Source organism: Bos taurus, chromosome 23 (genome assembly GCF_002263795.3).
Source record: "Bos taurus isolate L1 Dominette 01449 registration number 42190680 breed Hereford chromosome 23, ARS-UCD2.0, whole genome shotgun sequence".
Classification (NCBI taxonomy): Eukaryota; Metazoa; Chordata; class Mammalia; order Artiodactyla; family Bovidae; genus Bos; species Bos taurus.
In genome coordinates, this window is record NC_037350.1 from 30,708,678 (window position 1) to 30,731,449 (window position 22,772).

General features: G+C 40.0%; 2 protein-coding genes and 1 pseudogene across 2 annotated transcripts; 1 reads left to right on the forward strand and 2 right to left on the reverse strand.

Annotated features, from left to right (window-relative positions):
• LOC617979 (BOLA class I histocompatibility antigen, alpha chain BL3-7-like) overlaps positions 1-22,772 on the reverse strand; it is a 109,099-nt pseudogene extending 86,327 nt beyond the window's left edge.
• On the forward strand, positions 4,950-5,932 carry OR2B8M (olfactory receptor family 2 subfamily B member 8M). Its single transcript, XM_003587715.2, has one exon. The coding sequence runs from the start codon at positions 4,958-4,960 to the stop codon at positions 5,930-5,932; it is 975 nt and encodes a 324-aa protein (XP_003587763.2). The 5' UTR covers positions 4,950-4,957.
• Positions 15,061-16,005, reverse strand: OR2B7 (olfactory receptor family 2 subfamily B member 7). Its single transcript, NM_001390725.1, has one exon. It carries the CDS (start codon positions 16,003-16,005, stop codon positions 15,061-15,063), a length of 945 nt encoding a protein of 314 aa, NP_001377654.1.

Genomic DNA, 22,772 nt, shown 5'->3' on the forward strand with positions numbered 1-22,772 from the left:
TGGACCGGAATCATTTGTAACATACAAAGACATTACATTCTTTTTTTCTGTTTTAGTTGGTGTTGCTTTTGTTTGTTGTCTGACATTAAATTTTTCAGTCTAAAATCATTGATTTTTAGACCTGTCAGATACCTGGTCATTCAGCATCCCTTTTCTAATAAACGAATATTACTCTGTATAATTGCAAATGGTTTGAACAACTTCATCTTGACAGGATTTTATCTTTTATCAACTGCCTTTCTGGTCCTTATTGATATGATGATAAAATATATCATCATTTTATTACACTGGTCCATTTTTGTGTTGCTGTTTTCCTTTGAAGAAATAACATTTTATATTTGCCCTTCACTTTGGTGAATGCTTCCTTTATGAGGTACATTTAGAAAAATTTTCCAGCAGTTCATCTAGGATGAATGTGTCAGTATTTGTATATATGTTCATGAGACTGAGCCATAGGTTGTATTTGCTCTTCTGAGAAAGTGTGTCAGGGAATATATCCTGTCATTGCACATTTAGACTGTCAAAAATTTATAATTCTATTATAAATTTTTTTCTATATAGATCTGTGAATACCACAGACCACATTCTTATAAGAAATCAAAGGAAGAATGAAATCTTATGAAATTGTAAACCCTGCCATGTGCAGTGGTGTCCTCTGAATTTTAATATATTCATGTCTGGCAATAAAGCGATGTGTTTGCTAAAAACACAAACTTTGATATCCAAGAGACCTAATTTTTGTTTACAAATTTAGGATTTTAATAATCTTGGCTAAGCTGCTTAACCACTTTAGTCTATTTCTTCAAATATAGAAGGGTAACAGTAATAAATGTCAAACTGTTTTGGAGATAGTTGAGATTATGCATGTAAAAGTTGTAGTGCATATCAAACAATCAACAATACCAACAGTGCTGGCATTATTACTATTATTTTCAAAACTATTTCTGTATTTACTCATTTAATTTTTGACTGCACTGGATCTTGGGTGCTGCTCACAGGCTTTCTGCAGGTGCAGTGAGCAGAGGCTACTCTCTAGCTGTGGTGCGCCGGCTTCTCAGTGAGTTTTTTTCTCCTGTTGTGGAGCACGAGCTTCAGTAGTTGTGGTGCAGGAGACAGTAGTTGTGGCGGATGGGCATAGCTGCCCCGCGCATGTGGAATCATAGTTGTCCTGCTCATGAGGGATCTTCCTTGACCAGGGATCAAACCTGTGTCCTTTACATTGCATGGCAGACTCTTCACCACTGGACCACCAGGGAATCCCAGCATTATTAGCTACAAGCAGCATATCTTTCCAGCCTTCAAATTTTGGATACTTTAATTTTTCAAACTTTAAATGTGAGAATTTTTAATTAAGTATTGTTTTTGGAGGTGTGTGAACTAGTGCTCTTCCATACTGTTCTGTGATTGAGTGTTAAGTTAGATTAGCTTAATCCTTCTCATACATGATGTATTAAATTTCTATTATGTGTCCTTTTTATATTTCTGATCTTTTTTTTTTTCTTTCCTTACCACTAAAGTATGGGACATGGAGGACATTTACACCATTGATGAAGGAATATTCCCCAGGGCCCCTCCACCACTACCTCTTCTTTCATTTGAGTCTTTGTGGTTGTTGTTCAGTCGTTCAGTCAGGTCGGACTTTGCAACCCCAGGAATGCAGCATGCCAGGCTTCCCTGTCTTTCACCATCTCAAGTTCATGCCCATTGAGTTAATGATGCTATCTAACCATCTCATCCTCTGTTGATGCCTTCTCCTCCTGTGCTCAATCTTTTCCAAAATCAGAGTCTTTTCCAATGAGTTGGCTCTTCACATCAGGTGGTGAAAGTATTGGAGCTTCAGCATCAACATCAGTCCTTCCAGTGAACATTCAGTGTTGATTTCCTTTAGGATTGACTGGCTGGATCTCCTTGCAGTCCAAGGGACTTTTGCAGTCCAAGAGTCTTCACCAGTACCACAATTCAAAAGCATCAATTCTTTGGCACTCACCCTTCTTCATGGTTCAATTCTCACATCCATACACGACCATAGTTCTGAGTGTATGGACCTTTGTTAGTAAAGTGATGTCTCTGCTTTTAATACACTATCTAAGTTTGCCACAGCTTTTCTTTCACGGAGCAAGGGTCTTTTAATTTCACGGCTGCAGTCACCATCTGTAGTGATTTTGGAGCCCAAGAAAATAAAATCTGTCATTGTTTCCATTTTTTCCTCATCTATTTGCCATGAAGTGATGGGCCCAGATGCCATGATCTTAAGTTTTTTGAATGTTAAATTTTAAGCCAGCTTTTGCACTCTCCTCTTTCACCTTCATCAAGAGGCTCTTTAGTTCCTCTTTGCTTTCTGCCATCAGGGTGGTATCATCTGTGTATCTGAGGTTTTCAATATTTCTCCAATCAGTCTTGATTCCAGCTTGTGAGCCATTCAGCCTGGCATTTCACATGATGTACTCTGTATATGTTAAATAAGCAGGATAACAATACACAGGCATGATGTACTCCTTTCCCAATTTTGAAACAGTCCATATCCCATGTTTGGTTCTAACTGTTGCTTCTTGTATGAAACCTGCATACAGGTTTCTCAGAAGACAGGTTAGGTGGTCTGGTATTCCCATCTCTTTAAGAATTTTCCACAGTTTGTTGTGGTCCAACAGTCAAAGGCTTTAGTGTAGTCAGTGAAGCAGAAGTAGAATTTTTGGGGTATTTCCTTGCTTTTTTATGATCCAACTAATATTGGCAATTGGATCTCTGGTTCCTCTGCCTTTTGTAAATCCAGCTTGTACATTTGGCTCTTACTTTTCCTTCATTAATGGCTTCCCAGGTGGCACTAGCGGTGAACAACCTGCCTGCCAATGCAGGAGACAAAAGAAGTGTGAGTAGAAATGTGGGTTCAATCCCTGGGCCAGGAAGATCCCCTGGAGGGGGGCATGGCAACCTACTCCAGTATTCTTGCCTGGAAATCCCAAGGACAGAGGAACCTAGTGGGCTACAGTCCACAGGGTCACAAAGAGTTGGACGTGACTGAGTGAGTAACACTTTCACACTTTTTCCTTTACTCAGTTTTTATTAACATTTATTTTATGACAATATTGTATCAATTTCTTTCACACAGCAGCGGGTCTACACCCAATTCAGATTCAAAGTTTGAAAGCCTTAGAAGAATTAAAAATGCACTATGTGCCTAATCATTTGAATGCAATAGAACTGAATTACATACTTTCTTATGTTGCTTAAGTTAATGTATGATCATGAAAAAGTGAAAGTGAAGTCGGTCAGTTGTGTCCAACTCTTTTCACTCCTTTGGACTGTAGCCCATCAGGCTCCTCTGTCCATGGGATTTTCCAGGCAAGAATACTGGAGTGGGTTGCCATTTCCTTCTCCAGGGGATCTTACCAATCCAGGGATCAAACAGAGGTCTCCCGCATTGCAGGTAGACTCTTTACCATCTGAGCCACCAGAGAATACCAATGATCATGTCTATGCAATAATAAATAGGTAGATGAATACGGTAATCAGCTAACCTTAGGGCTGGTGTTGCGTTTGGTTTGATGTAAGTAATGTTTCAAGATAGCTCCCAGAAAGGTGCATACATAAAATTAACCTAATGTAAATGGATGTTCTTAGATTTTTATAATACCAAAGTGTACTTTTCCTTATATCTTCCCTCATATTATTAATACTTTTAGTTTTACATCCTATCTTTGACCTGTCATTGCACTGACAGTGCATCTGTGTTTGTATATATTTATCTATCTAAATATTTATCATAGGGAGTGTTGTACACCATTACACTTTGTGCACAGATTACACAATTGGATATCTTTAAAAAATATTTATCTTGATTAAAATGTTGATAGCGCATAATCCTATCTTCTTTAGGAATTCCAGGCTTTTAGTTGCTGATAATACGTGAAAATGAAATCAACAGAAAGAAGAGGTAAATGATGATCACTGGGTTTTGAACTTCTGCTGTGAACTATTTTTGTTATTTAGTCACTATGTCATGTCTGAGTCTTTATGACTCCATGGACTGTAGCCCACCAGTTTCTCTGTACTAGAGTGGGTTGCCATTTTCTTCTCCAGTGTATCTTCCCAATGCAGGGACTGAGCCCACATTTCCTGTATCTCCTGCATTAGCAGGCAGGTTCTTTACTGGTGAGTCATCAGGAAAGCCCATGAACTGACTATGCACAGTGAATAAAGTTTTGGAGTTCTTGTTAAATTGGTGTAGTAATTTTAGTTATCTCAAGGGCAAGCGTTAAGCACTGTAATTGAATGGTAATATTTTCAAACTCTCAACAGTTTATTTTTTACTACTATACAGAAAGATTGGAGTATAGCATTCACAAATATAATGTATTAAGAGTAGAGAGACAACAATTCTGCCAAAATGTTTGCATGCAGCACTCTTAGTGATACTTCAAATGTAATATAATCTTTGTATAAGTACATTCTAGCTTATACTATTCTATATCTGAATGCATTTTAGAGATTTTTTGTATTATTCAATTACATGTGAGATATATACACATACAGTTACGTAGAATAATGAAAAACATATTTAAAATAAACTTTCTCCCTCTGTCTACATCTTTCTTACTCTTTCTAATCATTCTGCCTTGATTTTTCCTTACTTCCAATTTCTCTAAAATGTATATATATAATGATTGTACTTCAATCCTATTAATCTCAATCTGAAAGACATATTATATCTATGATTGATGCAAACCAAGTTTCATTATTTGATCTTAGTATTTTATTTATTATTTTCTTGTATTAAATATCAATATATAACTTTTTGTGAATAGTATAGAACTAATTGAGTTAATATATATCAATTTCAATGGGTACATGATTTATTCAAATAGTTGTATATAAAATCCTGTGGCCATGCCTTTGAACATGATAGATTTTCCTCTTCAACACTGCTCTTTCTTGGAAAATACCTTTTATAAATTGCTAAATGCCTGGTTTGACAGGAGCCTTGTGCCAGCAAAGGATGGAACAGAAAAATGGAAGTTCTTTCACTGGGTTTATCCTACTAGGTTTCTCTGACAGGCCTCAACTTGAGCTCGTCCTCTTGGGAATTCTTTTGATTTTCTACATCTTCACTTTGCTGGGAAACACAACCATCATTGCATTGTCCTACTTGGACCCACGTCTTCACACCCCGATGTACTTTTTCCTCTCTAACCTGAGTTTTTTGGACATGTGCTACACCACCAGCATTGTTCCCCAGTTCTTGGTTAATCTCAGTGGAGCAGACAAATCCATCTCCTTTGGTGGTTGTATAGTTCAAATGTTCATCTCTCTGGGTTTGGGATGTACAGAATGTATTCTCCTAGGAGTTATGGCAATTGACCGCTATGCAGCTGTTTGCAGGCCCCTTCACTATACAGTAATCATGCACCCTCGTCTGTGTGCCTTGATGGCTTCTGCTTCATGGATCATTGGTTTTGCCAATTCCTTGTTACAGACAGTGCTCATCTTCCTTTTACCACTTTGTGGGAGAAATAAATTAGACCATTTCCTTTGCGAGATCCCTCCTTTTCTCAAACTTGCCTGTGTTGACACCACCATGAATGTGTATATGACCTTTTTTGGCAGTGTCATCACTCTTCTCACACCTGTTTCATTAATCATGTTCTCCTATGGTCGGATTGTCAGGGCCGTGTTAAGAATAAAGTCCACTGCAGGGCAGAGAAAAGCATTTGGCACGTGTGGATCCCACCTCACGGTGGTCTCCCTGTTCTCTGGCACAGCCATCTCTGTGTATTTTCAGCCCAGCAGCAGCGACTCCCAGGATCAGGAAAAGTTCATGTCTCTCTTCTACACTGTCATTATTCCCATGACCAACCCCCTCATATATACGCTGAGGAACAGGGATGTGAAGGGAGCGATGAAGAAGGTGCTTTGGAAGGACTCTGACTCCAGATGATGGGTGAGGAGGACAGTTTAATGGAAGGACTTTGAACGCCAGAACTATTCAGAGATATATGTATGCCCCATGAGTTATCTAAAATTTCCTTTGGCAACTCTGCAGGGAATTTGTCTCTTTCATTCCCGTTGAAAAGTGAATGTTCGGATTCTAAGTTCATGTATGCATTTCAACTTCCAGAGATGCTGTTTCAATGTTCTGGCAGCATCTGCTTTGTAGTTACTGTTTTAACAGCTCCAAGGATTTTTATTTGCACTCTCATTTGGGTACATTGTTCCACATCTATTTGCAAAAAGACATGTGTTTATATTATATGAAGCCAAAATAAGAACATAAAACCACTGAAACACTGTAAGGAATATTATTAGTAATATTTTCTAGGAGTTACTAGAAAATAACATTCATTCGTTTATTTGGATCATGCCTCTACTGAAATTCCATGGTTTGATGATTTGATCAGACGTTTTTCACTGATGTAGGTGGAGCACTTGTGGGGAAAATAAAGTTGAATCTCAAAGAAAATCTTGCTGCATTAATTTTGGCAAAGCCATTCAGACATCAGGTGCAACTGTAACCTCAGCAGTGCAGCCGCCATATTGTGTAGGATCACTTCAGAGATGGCCGTGCCTAGGAAATGGCACCCCACTCCAGTACTCTTGCCTGGAAAATCCCATGGACAGAGGAGCCTGGTGGGCTGCCGTCTACGGGGTCGCACAGAGTCGGACACGACTGAAGCGACTTAGCAGCAGCAGCAGCACCAGCAGCAGTAGGACTCACTGAGCGAAGGGTATGATGCACTGCTGGCAGACCACTGGTACCCCTTCGTTGGTAAGAACACCAGGTAGTTCTTACATGTATTTTTGTATACAGCAGGAGAAAAACACTGATGTGAGGTACAAAGTTGGTTATTTTAATTTTGTGAACCACGCAGTTCCTCTCTAAAATGAGATTTTTAAATGAGGAAATTTTAAGGGCATTATATCTGAGCAGCATATGACCCAAGTTCTACTGCATATTCTACACATTTTACCTCCTGTGATGCAGCAAAAGTTTCAAAGGGTAAAATATGTTTAGATTTTTCTCGTCATGCCATTTTATAAACTCTTTGATTTAGGCATCAATTGGTTAAGACCTTAGAATCTCTCCTCTGCCAAACGTCCCGTGTAATTTGGGTTTAGTGAAGTATAAAACTATTGGAAATGGCCCCTGATTCCCAGGAAATCCCATGTTTTGTGGAGATGTCCTCAGACTCATCAGAAGGAAATTGAAAAAACAAATATTGTGTCTATTAATTTAAAAATACATGACTAAGCTTTAGTAATAGCTGTCTAATTGTGAAATAACTGTCACAGAGTTCTGAATTATGAGTAACAAAACAAACATTCCAGAAAAAAATTTTAGGTCTTAGATCCCCACTCAAGTGCAATTTACAGCATAAATTTATTTTCAGGTATAGATTCTGTTTTTTGGTGTCAGTTAAATATCATGAACAGTGTATTTTTCTCTGGAGGTTAGAGCATTGATTGTGCTATCATCACAGAAATATTTATGATTTTTGGTAGATTTCCCCAGCATGTACCACTAGGCAAGTAAGTGCATTTGTGTCTCTTAGTGGAGACAAAAGCATGACAACTATCACACAGTTCCCTCTCCTAGCAGCTAACCATCCTCCTGGTCTTGAACCCTCTCGGCCAGTTTGCCTGAGAAGTGGTCTTGCAAGCTGGATATGGCAGTGTGGGTAAATTATATACAGGGTCAAGATTTTATCTATATTTGTAACAGCACCACACTCTTCACCCTTGAATTAAACACTTGTAAAACCAAGGATTTTGACCCCACAGTAATGCTGAACATATACCTGATAAAAAGCAGTTTGGAGTGCTCTGTACTCGGAATGGTGAGAAATTTCCCCCTCTCATATTACTCAATCAGTTCTTGATAGTTATGCCCAAATAGTCACTTAAAAATCCCTCAATGATACTTTCTTTGGTGCAGAAACCCTCAAGGTCACATAAAGTCACAAAGCCTATTTTCCTGAGTGAGCAGCTACTTGTCTGCTCCTAAGGACTGCCACCAAACAGATTTATTTGTTTTAAGCAAATGCCTGAGTGTCATTTGGATGTGTATATTACTTTAGAATAACTTACAGATAATACAGGTATCTAGATCTCAGGCTAAAATAATTAAAAAAAATCATTTAAAAGATACCACATGCTCAAAGCTCAGTTCTATTTTGTAAATTTTTCAAATGATATCTACCTTTTCAAGCTGTCCCTCTTTAGTTCCCAGAACAGAGATTGAACCCATGGCCCCTGCAGTAGAAGCATGGAGCCTATACCCTGGAATGCTAGGGCATTCCCTTCTTTTGAATTCTTAATATCTGTGAAATGGCTGCACTGGGTGTATCCAGGCCTTGGCTAAATTATTTGATCCCATCTGGAGTTCAGAACTGTCAATACGCCCAAGAGCAAGTCATAATCTTTCATCATTTTTGCCTTCTGAGGAACACAAGATGAACACAGTGTGCTCAGGTAAGGTGTCACCTTGGAAGCCTGAAGTGTCAGTCAGACTCCCATGAAGCACAGTTCTTAACCAGCACCAGATTGACAAACAATTAGAAAATAATACAAAACAAGAGCAACAACATGTGCAATGTCTGTGAGGCCCCAAACCAGTCAGACACTGCTTCCTGAACTTAGGTTTTTAAAATGGAATACATAAAATAAATGAGGGACTCTCACTTGTTTAACTTGTATCGTACAAATCAGAAAAGGAAGGCTTGAGAGTTTCTCACCTGATATGTGTCCTCACCTTTGTAGTCGTGTTCTGGCTTTTAGGAGTTTTATTCATCAGAACAACTGTAGTCTGTATACTGTAGGTTTATCACATTCTAAATAGACCCTATCCACCCTGCTAAAAACATTAGTAGAATGGTAATCAGCATATAGTGACCCCTGTAATATCCTCATTTATCTCCTAGTCAGTAGATTTCAGTGTTAACTGTTTGTTTGCCCAGGGTTCTGCTCTAACCAGGGTCACTGAGGACGGAAGAACAGATTATAGTTCTCTGTCAACTCTTTCCTCTGTAGGTGTGCTCTTTTCTGATGCCTGTTTGTATTATGACTGAGAGCTTCTTCCGTCTTTTAAGTATTGTAGCATAGTTCAACTTGATATGGCAGACTCAGGGAATCACAGTGTATGGAAATGTCTTGTTAATGTGGTTTCCTGGGAAGGGGTGCTCTGTGTAAATGCAGAAATGAGAAGTTGTATGTCTCCTGAATCAGAGGGTTCAGGGGAAGGTGTCCCTGAGGCAGCTATAGGGATTGGGTATTCATGCTCCTTTTAAACAATCTGTTCTACTGATTTATATTATTTGGTGGATTCTTTTAACCATTTTGTAGTGAATTAAATCCACAATGTATTTAGAAGCTGCAAGTTCTTCTATTTAGGTGACCATTTTTGAGGGTAATTTTAACCTCTTTTGAGAGTGAAACTCTTCAGTTGTGAAAAGTGAAAGTCACTCTGTCGTGTCCAACTCTTTGTGACCTGATGGAGTGTAGCCCATGAGGCTCCTCTGTCCATGGCATTCCCCAGGCAAGAATACTGGAGTGGCATAACATTTCGTTCTTCAGGGATCTTCCTGACCCAGGGATCTTCTTTGGGGGTTGAACCTGGGTATCTTGCATTGTAAGCAGATACTTTACCCTCTGAGCCACCAGGGAAGCTGTTGCTTATACCTGTGGCTTTAGTCTCACTGAAGCATCCTAGGCATTTCCAGTGATTAGGTTATTGGGGATACTCAGGATCAATGCAATGTCACTGTTAGTTGTCAAAACCTTTCTCAGGAGCCCAGTCCTGATTTTGTGTTAGCCGGTCACAAGTAGTACTTAGTAAATATTTTTCAGTCCTTATTTCTTGCATTTGAGGATTGTTCAATAGTCTCCCAAGATTCTCTTTGGAAAGTTTCTTAATGATGCATCCACTCAATGAGAATTCTGTTTGGTTTAATATAAATAAAGGGAGCACCATAGTCATCAATGTGTCATTGTTATCATGAGATCAACCTCTCTCAATTTACTCCCCATCTTGGAAAAAGCCTCCAGTACTTCCCAAAGAATATTTCTCCTCATATTCCTCCCCAGCATGTTCTATTTTGGTTTCTATTTGGCTTTAAATAACACACATTACTAAGTGATTACGCACAGCCAGATGTACACATCCACAAACACACACTCTGTATGCAACCACTTTTAGATCGATCTCTTGACTCTTTCCTGAGGATGAACAGTAGAAGGAAATGTTTTCTTTAGCTTATATCACTTAGAAGATACAGTTTTATATATGGTGTAATTTCAGTGTTTTCAGAAATAAGGACAAATACACACAAGTCAATGTGGTAATTTTTTATTCCTGCAAGTCACATTAAAAAGAAAATTGATAGAATTTGCTGCACTAAGGAGCTTCATGGAAGAGATCATGCTCCTTTTGCTGTTATGATGGATACACAAAATGTTAAACTTTTAGAAGTGCCATTCTTTCAGGCTCTGGATTGAAATTGGGAGCACAAAGAGAAGACAGTCTTTGTACATAAATAAAGTTAGAGTATTTTCCTTTATTAACTACGTAGAAATTTTTGTCTTAATCAATAGTGAAAATCTGAGTTAAGAGAGAAAAAATAAGTAGGATGAAAGAAATGAATAATAACTCTTATTTTCATTTATTTTGTTCTATATCTAATGAGAGACAAATTGAGCAAGTCTAAAGAGTACAAAGTGTGATTTGATATACCTATATATGGTAAAGTGATTACTATTTAGTGTTAGCTATGATCTTTATCTTGTCAAATATTTATTCCCCTTAAAATTTTTTAAAAAGTTTATTTTTTTGACTGCTCAGAAACTAATTTTTGGCTGGAAGTTTGTACCTTTTTGCTAATATCTCTCCATTTCTTCTATCTCTTTGCCTCTGGTAACCACCATTCTTCCCTCTGTTTGTAACAAGTTCAGTTTTTCTGATGCCACATGTATGTGAGATCATACAGTATTTGTCTTTCTCTTCTGACATTTCACTAAGTATAATGCTCTCAAGGTCCATCCATGTTGTTGCAAAGGGCAGTATTTCATTCTTTCTCATTAATGAATAATATTCCTTTGGATATGCATAGAACTTTTTCTTTAGCCATTCACCTCTTTGGTCACCTATTTTTTTTCTGTATCTTGTCTTTTGTGAAAAATGAGGCCATTGAACATGGGAGTGCAGATAGTGATTTCATTTTATTTGGTGTACCTAGAATTTGGATTGCTGGATAACATGGAAGTTCTATCTTTAGTTTTTTTGGTATCTTCATATTATCTTTCATAGTGGCTTACCAACTTACATTCCCATCAACAGTACAAGGTGTTCCTTTTCCAAATTCACCAACTGTTGTTATCCTTTATCTTTTTAATGATAGCTATTCTTTTACTTTCTTCCAGCCTCATTGAGGAATAATATTTTCTTCTAGAAGTTGTATGACTTTATGTCCTTTATACAGTATTGCATAAATTTGAGATGTATAGAATAGTAATTTAAGTTTGAGATGTATAGAATAGTGATTTGAGTTACATACATCATGAAATGATGATCACAATGTGTGTGTGTGTATATATTGTTTTTCAGATTCTTAACCTTTATCAGGTACAAAAATAGTTACAGAATATTGGCTATAGTTTCCTCAGCTGTACAGTAGGTCCTTGTTCTATTCAGCCTTTATCTTGTTCTCTTCTAGAGATACAAGAGATACAATCTTCTGGGTTTTGACAGAAAGTCTCAGGAGTCTTATTTTCTCAGCCTTGAAAGACTGTTGTAGATTAAGTTCTGCCCTTCAAAGATATCTAGATTAGCTATTTAGCCTCTGCTTCATGAAGCTTCAAAATTTGGCAACTGCCTTACCGAAGAGGACTATGTGTTAGAGAAAGGACCCCTTACCCTAGTGAGTTTTTAACAACAGACTGGTTCCAGATAGGAAAAAGAGTAAGTCAAGGCTGTATATTGTCATCCTGCTTATTTAACATATGCAGAATACATCATGAGAAACGCTGGGCTGCAAGAAGCACAAGCTGGAATCAAGATTGCTGGGAGAAATATCAATAACCTCAGATATGCAGATGACACCACCCTTACGGCAGAAAGTGAAGAGGAACTAAAAAGCCTCTTGATGAAAGTGAAAGAGGAGAGTAAAAAAGTTGGTTTAAAGCTCAACATTCAGAAAACTAAGATCATGGCATCTGGTCCCATCACTTCATGGGAAATAGATGGGGAAACAGTGGAAACAGTGTTGGACTTTATTTTTTTGGGCTCCAAAATCACTGCAGATGGTGATTGCAGCCATGAAATTAAAAGACACTTACTCCCTGGAAGGAAAGTTATGACCAACCTAGATAGCATATTGAAAAGCACAGACATTACTTTGCCAACAAAGTTCCGTTTAGTCAAGGCTATGGTTTTTCCAGTAGTCATGTTTGGATGTGAGAGTTGGACTGTGAAGAAAGCTGAACGCCAAAGAATTGATGCTTTTGAACTGTGGTGTTGGAGAAGACTCTTGAGAGTCTCTTGGACTGCAAGGAGATCCAACCAGTCTGATTCTAAAGGAGATCGGTCCTGGGTGTTCTTTGGAAGGAATGATGCTAAAGCTGAAACTCCAGTACTTGGCCACCTCATGTGAAGACTTGACTCATTGGAAAAGACTGTGATGCTGGGAGGGATTGGGGGCAGGAGGATAATGGGACGACAGAGGATGAGATGGCTGGATGGCATCACCAACTCTATGGACCTGAGTTTGAGTGAACTCCGGGAGTTGGTGATGGACAGGGAGGCCTGGCGTGCTGTGATTCATGGGGTTGCGAAGAGTCGGACACGACTGAGCGACTGCACTGAAATGAACTGAAGCACAATGGAGTTGCAGGATAGATTGTTCCATATTTTTTAAACTTTGTTCTGACTTTCTGGCTTCCCAGGGAGCCCACTGGAAATAGAAATGTCCACTGGAAACATCTGGCCACATAGTTAAGTCTCTTTAAGTTTTCAGCTTGTCAGTTTAGCCTTACATGAGTGTTTGGCTTTTCATGTTTTCGTGGCAAAATCCCTCTCTATGGGCCATGCTCAATCCTCATCTGAAAATCAAGCTCATCAAATGCTCTATGAGAAAAAAAAAGGCAGTTTCCCTTCAGCTCACCTCAGTGTTTAGTGTTTTCTGTTATTCATGTCTACATCACCCTCATCACCTCACAACTTTCTAATGGCTTCAGAAATATGGTTGCCTTTCCAAGTACAATTAATTTGGCCTTTCCAAGTACAATTGTTCGTCAGTATTGGCCAAGGGTTGTTTCAGGCACTTCCTCCCACCCACTCCTATACCAGAAAAGCTGGATGCTCAAATCCTTTATGGAGAATGACAGATCAAATGGATCCATGTTTGGTTGAGTCTGTGGCTAAGGAGGAGTGACTGGACTTGCAGTGGGAACTTTGGTCAGTTGTAACCTAATGCACCTTATTGGGAAATGAAATTCACAAATGGCTATTTTGAATGAAATGATATATTTTCAGCATTTATTTGCTGAAAAGGAAAAATGTAAGCATCTAGATGATTATAGAGTATGGAACTTTTGTGCCAGAAAATGATTATGTTATCAGTGAGTCTAGCTGTGATGGTTTGAAAGAAAACTCCAAGGGGTTGATATAAAAAAATCATATCTTCTGTATTACAAAAAATATAATCAGAAATCACTCATATTCAGTACAAGCAGAGAAAAGTATAGTACAGACCTCAACAATTCAGCAATCTATTTTCACTTAAATAAAGAAAAATCCTTGTTCTATTATTTCATTAGCAGAATAATACCTGAAAAACTATCCAATTTACCATATTAAATAAGAAATATTTAAGAAGAACATATTTGCACAAAGGCACGTTGAGCTTACCAGACAATTATTTCTGTTTTTTATATTGTTTTATAAATTCCCTTCAGTATCTGCCCTCTTATCATATGCTATTAAATACTGAAAAGTACTAAAATCTCTGGTAAATGAAAATATTTTTGGCTACTAGTAAATTATGCATTTTTGTATGCTACATTATACAAATAGAAATATACAAATATTCACAATACACGTCTTTTTCAGTCAAGATAAACTTAATTCAAGGCAATATAATTCCCAGTAGTAGAATTTTCATCTGAAAATTATCAGTATGATTTTTGTCTCAAGACCTGGTCACTAAGTATCTACATGGAATGAAGAGACCAGGGAGACTCACAGGACACATGAACTTGAATTGAGATCTTCATTAAATTGAAGTCTTCAAGACAAGGTTCATCTGAGTTGTCCAGAAATTGCTAATATCTAAACACTTTAAATCTATTAAAGATGGTCAATGGATAGAAGAAACTTAGATCACTGAGAAGATAAAGCCAAATTTTATGTGAAAGTAACAAAAATACTTAGTGTGATCATTTAGAATCAAAGTATTCTGCTAATATCTGGTTTATTTAAAACTTTTAAGAAGTAAATGATTTGAAGTCCAGCATCCATACAGAAAGTGCAAGTACTTTAAGTTTCAGGTTTGATGAATTTTCACAGATTGAATACTTTATATCACCAACATCCAGATCAAGAATCACAACCTGACCAGAACTCCAGAATGCCCCTCCCCCACATATCTTCCAAGGGAGAACTCCCAGTCCCCAGGGGAACCACTGTTCTGACTTTCAATACCAGAGATTCGTTTGGTTGAATTTTATGTAAATGGAATCATACAGTAGGAATTATTTTGTATCTAGTTTGCTCACTGTAAGTCATGTTTGTAGGAATCATTCATGTATTCGTATGTGTAGTTATTGTTCATTCCCATTATTGTGTAGTACATGATATACCATAGTTTATTTTTAGAATATCTTATTTAACATATATTCTCCCTAGCAAAAGGTTTAGCTCAATGGTTTAGTCTCTGTCTCACTGATACATCTCAAGTACCCAGAACACTGTCTTGCACATGGTTGGTGCTTTATAAGGATGTGTTGGATTAAATTAACTAGTTTTTAGTCACTCAGGAGTGTTCCATTGCAGAACTTCCTGGGCCTGCAAGCACTGCTTTAACTCTGCCTCAAGTCTAGGATTCTCCTCATTTGTCTCCTTAGTGCCCCTTTGACTTCCTTGTTTCTCAAAGTGTAAATCAGGGGATTAAGCAGGGGAGTCACCAGAGTATAGAACAGTGCAATGCTTTTGTTCACATCCTGTGAATAGCTGGAAGGAGGCTGAAGGTACATGGAGATGAGCGTCCCAAAGAAAATAATCACTACCATTAGGTGAGAACCACAGGTTCCAAAAGCCTTCTGTCTCCCTTGGGCCGACTTTATCTTCAGGACTGCACGGGTAATGTGACCGTAGGATACTAAGATGAGTGACAGGGGCACCACCAAGAAGAAGGTACTGACAGCAAAGACTTCAGCCTCAATGACAGAGGTGTTGGTGCAGGCCAGTTTCAGCATCACTGGAACTTCACAGAAGAAATGGTCCACTTGGTTTTTACCACAGAGAGGAAGAGTCATGGTCAGTGCTGTCTGGACTACAGAACTGCCAAAGCCTGTAAGCCAAGCAGTTACAACCAGCTGCAAGCAAAGCTGGGGATGCATGATCACCATGTAGTGGAGGGGACGGCACACAGCTACATAGCGGTCATAGGCCATGACAGACAGGAGGACACACTCTACTCCCCCGAGTCCCAAGGCAATGAAGAGCTGGGCCACACAGCCGCCATAGGTGATGGTCTTGTCCTTCCCCTTAAAGTTGGCCAGAGTCTGAGGAACAGTGCAAGTAGTCAGACAAAGATCCATAAAAGAGAGGTTGGAGAGGAAGAAGTACATAGGGGAGTGGAGGTGAGGATCCATGGTTGACAAAAGCATAATGGTGCCATTGCCTAAACAGCTCAAGGAGTAGATGATCAGGATGACCGCAAAGAGAGCCGTTTCCAGCTGGGGCTGGTTGGAGAAGCCCAGGAGAATGAATCCAGAGAAGGTGCTGTCGTTAGCTCTTTCCATTGTACTCTACTTGTTGGAATTAAGCAAACTCCATACTGTTAAGCTGTTTGTTTAATCCACGTCTTTCCCCCTGAGTAAGTAGAGTTTGTGAGGAAGCTTGAGGCCTTTTCACAGTTACTCTTTTGTTGACAAACAAGGGGGTGCTAGAGAGTTACTATGTAAGAGTACCTTCTGTGTTTCAGGCACTGACCGAAGCACTTTCTATGCAATTTGTCACAACAACTCTGTGAGCTTGGCATTATCATGATTTCTGCTAAATATGTGAAGGAACTGAGGGTTAAAGAGGTGCAGTGATTTTATCAGAGTGATGTACTTAGTAAATCACAGAGGCAGGATTCCAACAGACTCTAAAATATGAGTTCTTAACTGCTGGGGATACTGTCTTTATGATATATGAACTACAAAGATAATTCGAGTTTCTCAAAAATTAAATCTAGATGTTCAAAGTAAGTTACAAATATGTACTGCCTTAGTCCTTCTCTGGACGATTGAAATATTTAGACTGGCTTTCTTGCTTCTGCTTTGTGTAGAGAAAAATATTTCTTTCTGAAAATGGACAGATAATAAAATTTACTATGAACAATTTTATTAAAATGGGAACAATATATTTTAGTAAGTAAAGTCATGGAGCCTTTGATATGGAGTCTGTAATCATGTCTATTGATTGGAAAACTTTTATTGGAAGTGATTTAGAATTCACTGTCCATACTGTATGTTCCAGAGGACTAAGCCTGAGAAACTCTCATTGTTACCACTTTCAGTGAAAACTCAGCAAAGCACCAATGAGTTTTTGTTTTCTTTCTTTATGTCTTTTAAAATTGCTTAATATGATAGAGCAAATACTCTGTTTCAACCTTTCGTGTTCACTTCCTATAATTCAGACCTCACATTAATCATTCTCTTTTTCATAAAATCATCTGGTCTCATTTTAGAAATCAACCTCTGTCTGTCTGTATGTCTCTCTTTTTCATAGACACACACACCACACACAAACCACGAGACAATATTAATAGTATATAATACCTATGAGGAGAAATATCTCATAATAGTACCATAGCCTGGAAAAGAGTTTAGTATGTACAGTAGATTCACAAAATAATTTTGTCAAGGAAGTGATAATATGGAAGAAGTTTCAAAACTGTAAGGGTTTTAGAAATGGAATTTAGGGGTTATAGCCTTCTTGAATATTGTGAAAAGAATTATCCTTCCTAAAAGAATTGCCTCACTTCCCTTCTCGAAAACTTCGAGTGGTTTTCAATTGCCTTCAACTCAAATTCCAAATTCCTCACTATGGCATACAGGAGCCTTCATAATCCTTTTCTTACCTTTCTAGTATTTTCTCTTGCTATGCTCAATTTCCCATCTTTAGAATTTTAAAAAAAAATTTATTTATTCATTTCACTTATTGTTGGCTGTGGTGGGTCTTCACTGATGTGTTGGGGCTTTCTCCATTTGTAGTGCATGGGTTTCTCTTTTTGTGGAGCATGGTGTCTGGGGCATGCAGTCTTCATTAGTTGCGATGCATGGGCTCGATAAGAGTGGTTCCTGGGCTCTAGAGCACAGGCTCAGTAGTTATGGTGCACGAGCTTCGTTGCTCTGAGGCATGTGGGATCTTCCTGGATCACAATCGAACCCATGTCTTCTTCCCTGACAGACGGATTCTTATTCACTGAGCCACCAGGGAAACCCTCTTATCCTTAGAATTTCCCAACATTAATACCCGAATGTTCATGTCTGTCTGGTTTTTCTCATTTTCAATTTCTCTGACACCACAACTAATACTCCCCTCAAGATATTGTCTATTGCATTGTCCTTCATTTCGTCTTCAGATCACTCATTACTATCCAGAGTTTTCTTGTTTCTTAAAAAAAAAAAAATCTTATTTCTTTTCTAATCTGCCTCAGTATAATGACAGATTTATAGATCTGGAAATTTGTCTTAATAAAATCATTATATGTGTAGAACAGTGCCTGACATACAGGAAACAATCAAGATGTATTGTAATGTGTGCAATTGAACAGTTGAATCAACATGTAATGTATGAATACGTTAATATACTTAAAGACTTAGGTAATTTTTTCTTATAGAAATATGTGTCCTCAGTGTTTATTTCATAGTGGTTTTTATTCCAGGCTATGTGGCCATTGAGATTATGTATAAAATGTGTAATAAATATATAAAATATATGCTATGTAAATATAGTATATAGAAATCTCTCTGAATATAAACATTTATGTATTTATTGTTTTGGTTTAAAGACCCTTTTGTGTTTGTAAGATACTTTGGCGATCCCACGGACTGAATCTTTTTTGCCTTTGTGTATGGAAATCCAGTTTTATAAATGTAGACTTATATTTGCCTATGGAGAGAGACTAGTTTTGGGGTAGAATGAGATGCACGCCAGAGGATGCCAGACAACACCATCTCTGATTCTATTACTGATTCTTCACCAGCCCCACTGTCTTGTGTCTTAGCCAAAGGGATAGAGAGTCTGGTGGCAGAAGCTAAAGATAGTGGAGGACCTCTCTTGGGCTATTTTTTCAGTGATTGAATAACAAAACTCAAGGGAAGAGAGAGGTATTCTACACGGAGATAGGCAAAGTGGAGAGAGGCACAGGTGCTTTAAACTCCAGAGAACACAGAGCTCATGCAAGAACTTCCTGGGAACTGCCAGAAACAGTTCATTTTGGCCAGACTACAGGGCTTGTTGTTGTTGTTTAGTCATTAAGTCGTGTCTGACTCTTCTGTGACCCTGTGGACTGTACCTGCCAGGCTCCTCTGTCCATGGGATTTCCCAGGCAAGAATGCTGGAGTGGGTTCACCATTTCCTTCTCCAGACGATCTTCCTACCCAGGAACTGAACCCTTGTCTACTGCATCGGCAGGTGGATTCTTTAACATTGAGTCACCTGAGAAGCCCTAGGTGGGGTTGAAATAGTAAATAAAATAGTAGATAAAACAACAGCCTGTTGTTTATTATCACTCTTGGGCCTATGGGCTGATACAGTCTCAGGAAACACAGGCTGGAGTTGTGTCATGCCACTTGGCATTGCTCTTGCCACATAGGGGGACATTCAGAAATGTTTGCTGAAAAAGTGTTCTCTGACACCTGTGGAGACTTTAGCATTTCACCATGGGATATCAAGTGGGCAAAGATGGAGGGGAACGCAAGCTCTGAGCTTTGCAAGAAGCAGAAGGAAGAAAATTAAGAAAAGTCCTTCTTGGGAGGTTTCTTCTCTCTGTACTTTCCCTCAGCTCTACATCTGGCTGGCACAACAGAAATCTCTGCTTTTATTATTTGCCACCGTTTCTATCTAGAGTTCCCAGAAAGTTCTCACATGAATTCTGTTCCTGGTGAGCAGAACCCTCTATTTTCTTCCCCTTCTCATCTAAGTTGCTCATCACTACTGTTCTGCCAGTGCCTGCTTTGACAAAGTGATGCTATGTCGGGCACCAGTGGTCTCAGAGCTGCCAATGTGACTAATGTTGATGCAGCCCTGAGTTTTCTGGGTCCCAAAATGCCAACGACTTTCACCACTTTGCACTTAAAGTGTAGAAGGCCTCTCTACCTTAAAGTAGCTACTTCTAGTGTGTAGATCGTTCTCTTCTACTTAAAGAGAAATGTCCAAGAGAAAGTGGCCCCTGTGATTATCTCCATCCTTTCATCAAAGACTCTGCCCTTTCACTCAGGGGTCTTTGAAGGGTGGTGGGGGATGGCCAGGTGAAGTATGGTTAGCTCTTGGGTAGAGGACATATGAAGATTTGGAATTTAAGCTACTGCCACTTCATGCTGTATGGACTGAATAACAAAGGAAACCTGCCTGCAGAGAGAGAAGTAAAAAGTAGATTTGAGAAAAAGGAAGAGAGTCACACAGTGCTCATCTTCAAGTCTGACTCATTTCTTAACCAGGTAAAGGTCATTGTACTTACCAGATGCTCATATCAGAATGAAAGTGTCTTCTGGGAAGAGCCTTTGGCTTCCAAGTCAGCTTCCAGCATAATGGGAAAAATAAAAGAAAGAGAATGTTCCCTTTGCCTCCAGATGTACAAGGATGAAGAAGGAAATGGCAACCCAGTATTCATGCCTGGAAAATCCCATGGACCAAGGTGTCTGGTGGGCTACAATCCATGGGGTCGCAAAGAGTCGGACATGACTGAGCGACTTCTGTGTTCTGTGTACAAGGATGAGAGATGGAATGATTCTTGTGGAGGGTATGTCTGGCTTTGTGAGAACTGGAGTGACCACAGGACTTCCTTACATTGAAATTTACAGCTTCTTTGTAGCCTCTGGGAACCCAGTCTCCTTCAACTCCAGTAATAGTTACTTATCCCCATGTGGGTTTCCTAGTATCAACCCTGGGGATAATGTACCTGATAGACAATTCTCCAGGAGATTCAGGGAATTATAAGATGTGGAAGTTGTTAATAGGCTTTCAGAAAGGGTATTAGAAAATCCTTCCCCTAACAGCGCCTGAGACAACAAATATCAAAGATTTGGTTCAGTTCAGTTCAGTTGCTGAGTCGTGTCTAACTCTTTGCAACCCCAGGGACTGAAGCACGCCAGGCCTCCCTGTCCATTGCCAACTCCCGAAGTTTACTCAAATTCATGTCCACCGAGTCAGTGATGCCATCCAACCATCTCATGCTCTGTTGTCCCCTTCTCCTCTTGCCTCAATCTTTCCCAGAACCAGGGTCTTTTCAAATGAGTCAGTTCTTCACATCAGGTGGCCAAAGTATTGGAGTTTCAGCTTTAGCGTCAGATCTTCCAATGAATATTCAGGACTGATTTCCTTTATTGGACTGGTTGGATCTCTTTGCAGTCCAAGGAGTCTTAAGAGTCTCCTCCAACACCACAGCTCAAAAGCATCAGTTCTTCAGCACTCAGCTTTCTTTATAGTCCAACTCTCCAGTTACTACAATTTCAATGACCACGAGTAGAACCAGACTAACAATGATGTCTGTGTTGGGGACGGAGGGCCGAGAAGGTACTGTGGAGGAAAGAGAAGGGGCCCAGACTTCAGGTTTGAGTCCTGACCTTGCTGAAGGGGTCCAGAAAGGCTCCAGCTTTATCTGAGAAGAAGCTCCACCCCAGCATCCTCCCTACCCCATCTCAGCGTGAGGGTCTCCTGAAGCCCCTTGCACTGCACATTGCACGTGTATCTCTGCTCCTCTTCACAAGGGACCACTAGGGCTGTGCACTTCTGGAAGGTTCCATTCCCCGAAGGCCTGGTCTCTACAAACTCCATGTCCTGGGTCTGGTCCTCCATGTCACGCTGCCAGGTCAGTGAGATCTCTTCAGGGTAGAAGCCCAGGGCCCAGAACCTCAGGGGGACCTCATGGCCAGAGATGGGGTTGTGGGTCACATGTGTCTTTGGAAGGTCTATGGAGGATGAATCAGAAAATTCCCTTTTACTGTTACCTCCATGGGTCCCTGAAGCAGCATCCTGTGACCATCCTGAGAATAAACAGGACAGAGGGTTTGAAAAGAAGCAGCACAAACACCAGACACCAGCCTGAGCTCGGAGGTCTGGGCATGTTCCTGAGTCCTTGGAAAGTTCTGGAGTCAGGGTGAGAGCCAAGGTAGGAGGCACTATGTAAGGGAATGAATACAGAGTAATGCTCCTGACTTGGGTGGAGACCGAATGACTCAGAAAAGCTGGAGTCAGGCCTCCAAACTTGTTCTCAGGGTGAGACCTGGCCCTGAGAGACAGTCATGGTTCACAAGATGGCACCCAGGGTGAAGGGGCACCGCTGACCAGTTATCTCAGGGATAGGTTCCTGCTTCTTCCTCAAAGAGACTGGATTCCTTAATTGTCCTTCAGAGAAGTGGGGCCACTGGCGAGTCACTCTCTTGTACAGAATATGAAAACCTGGGAGGATTCCTCCCTCTCCTTACAGGAACCGGGGCACTGTTTCCACATTGACCTCACTTTCTTCTCTTTGTGGGAAGCCAGGTCCAGCCCTAGGGGGGACCAGGGAGGCCCCACGCCCCTCGTACCTGCGCGCAGCAGTGTGTCCTTCCCGTTCTCCAGGTGTCTGTGGACCCACACCCCCGCAGTCCCCCTCCAGATAGTTCCTACTGTTCCCCGAAGCACCACCCTGCTCAAGCTTGAGCTTGGGGATCTGAGCCTCTGCATGTGCTGTGGTCCAAAAGCACAGGTCCTCATTCAGGGCAAGGTGATTGTTGTTGTCATAGGCAATCTACCAGAACCCAAGGCAATAACTTTTCAAATATGCAATTATACCTCTTTCAGGAGAAGATGGAGATGGGTGTTTCTGTCTGTTCCCTCAACATTGAGCCCTGGGTGGGTGGGTGCAGGTAGCCAGTTACAGGCTGTTTCTTTTTTGCTACTCTCCTGTTGGACCCAGAAACGCAAGCCACTGAACCAGGTGATCAAGGAGTGTGCCCTCTGGCAGCAGCCACAAAACCTGGGCAGCCATATGTGTGCACAAATTCTTTGCACAGAGACACCAGTGATCTGGGGTGGGACAGAGGGAGAGCATGATGATGGCACCTGATGGCTTCTCAGGAGTTTGGCGAAGATTGCAGTTGACCCCTAGATATGTGTTAGAAGTCTTAGCTTTTAAGATAAGGAAATAGGCTTCTTTTAGGGACAAGCTGGAGGTTTCAGTCTGTGTCTGTATGCTGTGCCCTGGAGAGATAGCCACAGTGAGTCTGGGTGAGCCTGTTTCTTAGTTCATTATAGCTTCACGGATTTCATGCACACAAACTTCATTGATTTTCAGAGGTATGTTTTGGAGGCCCAT

Bases quoted from the DNA above. Each gene is read 5' to 3' on its own strand.
- OR2B8M (XM_003587715.2), top strand. From the start codon at position 4,958: ATGCCTGGTTTGACAGGAGCCTTGTGCCAGCAAAGGATGGAACAGAAA.
- OR2B7 (NM_001390725.1), bottom strand. From the start codon at position 16,005: ATGGAAAGAGCTAACGACAGCACCTTCTCTGGATTCATTCTCCTGGGC.